Source organism: Chlamydotis macqueenii, chromosome Z (genome assembly GCF_036417535.1).
Source record: "Chlamydotis macqueenii isolate bChlMac1 chromosome Z, bChlMac1.mat, whole genome shotgun sequence".
NCBI classification, from domain to species: domain Eukaryota; kingdom Metazoa; phylum Chordata; class Aves; order Otidiformes; family Otididae; genus Chlamydotis; species Chlamydotis macqueenii.
Genome location: NC_141593.1, coordinates 68241628 through 68248180, shown reverse-complemented (window position 1 = coordinate 68248180; position 6553 = coordinate 68241628). Strand labels below are relative to the sequence as shown.

Sequence of the window (6553 nt, the reverse complement as noted above, 5' to 3'; positions counted from 1 at the left end):
AAAAAAGAAATCTGGCAAAAAAAAAATTCCCACTCCGACATCAGAAAAAAATAGCACCGAGAGGCCCTCCAGCTTTGGGAATATTCAAAATTGAACAAATCTCGAGCAATGCCATCAAAGTTGTTCTTGCTTTCAGTGAAGGCTGGAACCTGACAACCTCCAAAAGTCCCTTCCAATGTGGAGTACTCGTGACAGCACGAGCATCCAGTGGTCTGTACTGGTAAGACACTCAAAAATGAAAGATAAATGTTCTGTTTGCAAAGTACACAGTCCACACATTTGAATTAATTTAAAAAAAAACCCACCAACCTCTTATTGCTTTATTCAGATTTTGACATAGTTCACTTTTATGTTACTGGAAGTCCTGTTGAAGATCTACATGGAAATTGCTGACTACTTTTCAGCAGAGATCTGCAGCTTAAATCAAATAAAAATAATGGCAGAATTCAGCCTGAATATTTCTTTATAAACTAAGCTATTTTTCCTTCGTCTAAGAAGAGCTATCCCCATAAAATGCATTTCCTGGCTTTTGGTTTGGGCTCCTTTTTCGTTATTTGTTTTTGACAAAACTTTGAAATACTCTATGGATATATTTTACCTACTACAAGAATACAGGATGGCTTTATGAAATTAGAACATCCAAACAGTCTTCCGAGAAACTTTGACAGTTACGTACTAACAATATCCTGTTTTCTTTGACTTAAAAGTGCATACACATTCACAGGTTCTACACATTTCCCAGACATCTTTTAACATACACAAATCACATCAGGTGGTTTTGTTCTCAAGGGGAAAAAAGGTTAAAACAAATTTAGAATTTTAAGAAGTGTTCCATGGAAACTGCGCTACATTTTTTCTTCTGGGAAACCAAACCAGGAGGATCTGTTCACAAGTCTCTTTGGCAGTTCTAGTATCAATGGTCGTCTCTCTGGACACTCTAGGAAGGAAATCCTGGGGGAAGGCAGTTGACTGGAAGGCGCTGCTGGTGCTCCTCGAACATAGCTGGTTACAGTTTCTATGCGAGTGGTGTTACTGGTGGTATCTGCTATGGTAAGACTCCGATCAGCTGCTGTTTCTTGAGGTTCAAGATTAGCATTTTTAATGTCACCATCTAAGTCTCCTCTTCTGGCAGGAATACTGTAGTTTTGGGCGGCTCCTCCAGTTTCCTCACCAACTCCATAAATATCTTCACATTCTGTCCTTTCCAGAAAAGAAGATGAGGACTTGTCTTCCCTCTCACTCATCTGAGTTGTGCCTATCCAAGTAATACTGCTGTTACATTCAGTATTTTCTGGCTCTTTGCTGCTATCACTATCAATGGTAATCACCACTGGAGAAGAATGTGCCGAGTTACTCGTGTGATGTTTCCGGTGTTTCTTCTTATGCTTTTTCTTTTTCTTTTTAAGATGCCTTGTTGTGTCTGTCATTTTTCCTTCATAGACTATCTCCACGCTTGGACTCCTCATCTTTTTTTTCTTTTTCTTATGCTTTGTCTCACTGGTTGCTCGATTGTCTGAAAGGCTATCTTCATTTTTGTAGCCATCACTGATTTTTGAGAAAGTTTTCCTAGGGTCATTTTCTCTTTCTAGACTTGTGCTCTCCATTAATGCATTCTCCAAGTGGCGAGTTTTGTACTTCCTTTTTCCACCAGGCTTTTCACTTTTCATTCTGCTAGTTCCTCCAGAAGGAGTCCTTGATCTGTTGCTTGATCGACTCCTTGACCTGCATCTCTCATAACAGTAACAGTGTCTCTGACTGAGTCCCCTCCGACTATGCGGATCTGTCCTTTCAACAAATGATCGTATCCTGTATTCTGGACTAGCAGATTGCCTTGAATAGAGAGCATGAGACTGAGTCCTCCTCCTGCTGGAAGATTCATAGCCATCTCTAAGCGCCTTTTGACTACAGGAAGCATAACCCCACTGGTATCTACTTTGATAACTATCTCTTATATAATAACGATCACTGTCTCTGCTTCTTGATCTCCTTTTGCCATAGCCTTTGCTACGTGATCGTGATCTGCTTACTTCTCTGGATGGAGTGCTCTCACAACTTAGTGAGCGCCTCTGGCTTTTTCGAGACACTCTGGTGTCATGAGCCCTCGACCTCCTGCTGCTTCTTTTGCTATTTTTGCTACTATCTCTGCTTCTCGATCGTCTCCTTTTAAGTTGGCTTTTGCTACGATGCTCCCTCCTAGACCGATGGCCATGACTTCCTCGACTGTTCCGTGAACAGGACTGTGGGCTCCTGGACTTTCCCTTTCTAGGCAGCCTGTGATTCCAAGGGGAGCATACTGTGTCACTCCCTGGAGAAGGGCTCCAGCTCAAGTCCTGTGGAGACAGATCTTTTACCTTATACTTGTTCTTTTCACCATCTTTTGACTCTGTCTTCGCAACTGCAGGAGATAAAGAGCTTCTACAACTACCTACATCCTCCTTATATGTGGGGGAACGTGGCGAGAAACTCCTGCTTCGTTCACTATCACTCCAGCTGCGACACTGGATTGGCTGCTGCTTCTTCACATCTTCACTTTTCTCTTCCCTGATGGACTCCTCAGAGTCTGAGGACAGCTCAACCACTTCTGGTGTCCTCTCAGCTAATGGCTTAACATACCCAACAATAACACAATTGTCTGAGGAAGAGTCACTGTCATTTGAGTCAGCATTAGCCTGTAATTGCGACTGCAGTTTGGCTCTTTGACTCTTTGTAGCAGAGTCCTCATCAGAACTTTCTGATGTCCCCAGAGGAGAAGCTATGGTTGCACGAACCCCTTCTGAAACAGAATAGGAAGGCCCCGGAGTTTCGTCATCCCAGGGAGCCTGACCAAGACCAGTCACAGACAAACTGTTACCTGGTCCTTGAGAACAAGCCATATCTGGAGATATTGTAATAATTGATGAGTCTGAGTGGCTTCCTTCATCATATGATGGTGCAGGACAATCGTAATTGGCGTGTTGATCATATGCTTCTAAGTTAAAAGGACAACGGGCAAAACTGATGAATTCATGTAAGAAGTGTTCAGTCCGATTTAACAAAAATGGCTTTAAATCGTCAGCAAAGGCCTGACTTTCCAGATCATACCTAGTCACATTACTCATGATAATGTGCTGTACAATATTAACCAAAGATCCATGGGCACCAAACAGGACTGTAAGTTCTCGCTTCAACCAAGGAACCAACCTGTGAAGGCAAGCGGGGTTGCGGCGGAAGAACTCTGCTGAAATGTCTCGATAGCGGCCACCATCCTGAATACTACGAATGCGCACACCAGTACGGTACAGAGCTCTGCGGAAGCTGATCATGTCCTCCTCCTGAATCTGCCGCAGAGACCTGCCCTCTGCGCTAGCCTGCCTCCTTGACGCCAGCCTCCTTATCATCTGCTGAATCTCTCCGTCTCTCTGCCGCACTGGTTCTCTCGACAACCCTTCAAACAATACTCCATTATCTGGAGGGGACAGCGTCCTCCGGGAAGGGGAAATACCAGTGCGGCGTGGCCCTGTCATGGTGGTTCGGTAACGAAACCTCTGGCCGTCCGGGCTGGCAAAAGAGCTGTGTTCTAAAGGGCTGAGTACGTACTCCTTAAAGTCATCCTCAGCACGAATTGTATGGAAAATGGAATAAAACGGTTGCTTGCAGAGAGGGCATTCTGCTTTGTTTTTTGACCACTCCTGGACACAGCGGAAACAGAACCTATGCAAGCAGCGATCCAGATATGCAACATTGTCAAATCTATCCAAGCAGATGGGGCATTTAGAGTCAGGAGACGCATCTGTTGGCAGCTTGCTGGTGCTGGCTTTTGGCGAAAACTTGCTATCTTCTGAAAACTCCTTATCTCTTGAAATCATGTTCTACAAAAGAAAGAGACAAAAGATCATTGCTATCTCAGAGAGAAAAAATGTTAACAGTCTAGACCCAGAAACCCTTAAAGACTCCCTTATGGTTGCAAAACCCAGCGTTAGCACTGAGAGAGCATCAAACAAAGAGGCAGTATGACCCAACTACTTTGTTTGGCTTCTCTTCACAGACACATCTAGCTCTTCAGTGTTGTAAGTTTTAAACAGAGCTTGAATCACGCTGTGTCATAGCTCAGCCCCGATCAGGACCAGACTATGCAGTCTCTCTCTCGCTCCTCCCACCCTCCAAGAGAATAGGGGGAGATGATATAAGAAAAACAGCTCGAGCTTTGAGATAAGGACAGGAAGAAATCCTTAAAGTTACCGTCACGGGCAAAACAGACTCCACTTGGGGAAAACTATTCATTTATTACTACAAACAGCAGGATAATGAGACAGAGAACAAGATAACCTCCCCCCGCCCCTCCCTCTTCCCAAGCTTAACATTATCTCTACCTCCTTCCCCCCCGAGCGGCACAGGGGGGAAGAGGGAATGGGGGTTGTGGTCAGTTCATCACACGTTGTTTCACGCCGCTGCTTCATGGTCGAGGAAGAACTCCTCACATTCCTCCCCTGCTCCATTGTGGGGTCCCAGCCATACGCCACAGTCCTTCGTGGAACTGCTCCAGCGTGGGTCATCTCTTCCACGGGGTGCAGTCTCTCCAGAACAGCTGCCCCAGCGGGCCCTCCACGGGCCACAGCCTCCTTCAGGCATCCACCTCCCCTGATGTGGGGTCCTTCATGGGCTGCAGGTGGATCTCTGCTCCTCCGTGGACCTCCATGGGCTGCAGGGGGACAACCTGCTCCACCATGGTCGTCACCACAGGCTGCAGGGGAATCTTGGCCAGGAGCCGCATTACTGCTCCCCGCCTTCTTCACTGACCTTGGCATCTGCAGCCGTTCCTCTCACAAGAAAAGTTCTTCACAACAGGCTGGCAGATGCCTCTCAGAATCTCTTCATATCATCCAGCTCATCTCTCCACTTCTTGCAGCCGGGCTGGACCGAGTTGGGCCCAGTCGGCCGCCTGGTGAGAGGCCAGAGGGTGAGGCCTGCAAGGCCCATGAGGCCTGCGCCTCCCCCTCTGCACCTGTGCCCCCGCTCAGCTTCTTCACATCTTCTCTTCTCTCTCTTTTTTTTTCTGTTTTCCCCTTCTTAAATATGTTATCGCAGAGGCGTTATCACGGGACATTCTGCTACCAATCGGCTCGGCCTTGGCCAGCAGCAGGCGTAGGCCCGGCCGGGTCCACTGAACAGAGGGGAGTAACTTCTAGCAGTTTCCTACAGAAGCTGCCACCTTAGGCCCCCCCCTCACTAACAAAACCACAACACGCTGCCAGAGAGGAAGGTAACAGACGGGACTCTGTCTTCTTCCCCACTCATAAATAACTGCTTTGGAGTCAGTCGGTTTTGGATTAACATGGTATCCTCCACAACACAGTTCCAAAAGACACCAGCATTTACATATGAAAAATATGAGAACAGTTAGTTCTGTCTTTTAAGAAAAAAAAAGTCAAAACAAGTCCTGCACTCAAACCAAGCTACTAGTTTCCAAGTTCTGCTGGACCTGTCCTGTTCCCACGTCCTCTGCCCATGTTTTGCTGGGCACTCATGCTGGACTACATATGGCTTGTTGGACTAGAAAGTCTCCAGTGATGTGTTGAAGCCCAGATTAGTCTTCGTTTTTGTGACTGAAGCAGAAACAGCCAAGTGTCATTGCTACACTCACCCTCAGGTGCACACTGCCTTTGCATCTAATCAAGCTGTGAAGTGTGGTTACCGACAAATCCATCTATTTTCAGCTGATTCTGGCACCAGCGTTGTCCCCAAGCATTACAGTCCAGTGGAAATAAGTTACCGCGCTGCTTTAAAACCCCTTAGCTCATCTGTCGCAGCACTCCCGGGAGCGGGGGGACAGCAGTCACAGACACGCGAAACAGCCACACGGACACGCGCTGCGGGAGACACGCACACACGCACAGGGCGTCACAAGGGCACGCACGCAGGCACCCGGGGAAGGGGATCGGCCCCCCCCTCCCCCGCCCAGTTCTCCCCTCCGTGCCCCTCTCGGCCCGGGCCGCCGACCCGGCCGCCGCCAGCCCCCAAGAAGGGCCTGGCGCCGCTGCCGCCCCCCCCACGCCCACGCTCACCGCTGCCGGGCCCTCGCTCCCGGTGCGCGCCGGGACCGCGGCCGCCTTCAGCCGGTGACGCGTCCGGCAGCGGCCGGAGCCGGGAGCCTCCCGCCGCTCCTCCCCCGCCAGGCGGCGGCGGCGACGGGCGCCCTCCGCCAGGCGCCGTAACGGTTCCGCCATCGGTGGCGGAAGCGGCGTTGCCACGGGAACGGTTGCCCCCCGCCACCAGCGGGGCAGCGCCGGGCGGCTGCGCTGCCTGCCGGGAGCGGAAGACGGGCGCCGTTCTCTGGCGTCAGTTCCGTTCTGGGTGGTGACATCTTCGGCGGCGGGCGGAAGCGCCGCTGAGCGGAGGCCGAGGAGTGGGCGGGGCCGGGGTGGCGGCACCTGCGCCAGGTCCGCCGCCTGATGCGGGTCGGGGCCACGGGGGCAGGAACCGGAACCATGGCGAGGAGGGGAAGGCCCGGGGCGGCGGGCTTGGAGCGGCGGCAGAAGGCAGGCCCCGGGCGCCGCCCGGCCTGGAGGGCGGGTTT

The 6553-nt window shown here is 50.1% G+C and overlaps 1 protein-coding gene across 2 annotated transcripts; it reads right to left on the bottom strand.

The window, feature by feature from the left end:
- Window positions 1-284: 284 nt before the first annotated feature.
- On the bottom strand, window positions 285-6269 carry LOC104474999 (TOP1 binding arginine/serine rich protein, E3 ubiquitin ligase). Of its 2 annotated transcripts, none has more exons than XM_086770923.1 (2): window positions 6042-6269; window positions 285-3848 (listed from the first exon to the last, which is right to left on the bottom strand). In XM_086770923.1, exons 1-2 carry the CDS (start codon window positions 6201-6203, stop codon window positions 846-848), a joined length of 3165 nt encoding a protein of 1054 aa, XP_086627049.1. In that variant the 5' UTR covers window positions 6204-6269; the 3' UTR covers window positions 285-845. The 2 variants fall into 2 exon arrangements, with proteins under 2 accessions (XP_086627049.1, XP_086627050.1); XM_086770924.1 differs by lacking the exon at window positions 6042-6269 and adding an exon at window positions 5621-5730.
- Between the last annotated feature and the right edge of the window lie 284 nt (window positions 6270-6553).

What these genes read in the sequence shown, in the direction of transcription:
- LOC104474999 (XM_086770923.1), bottom strand. Translation starts at nt 6,203, where the DNA reads ATGGCGGAACCGTTACGGCGCCTGGCGGAGGGCGCCCGTCGCCGCCGC. An exon ending in GGAGCGAGGGCCCGGCAGCG is followed by an intron (nt 3,849 to 6,041) that starts GTGAGCGTGGGC and finishes TTTCTTTTGTAG; the next exon opens with AACATGATTTCAAGAGATAA.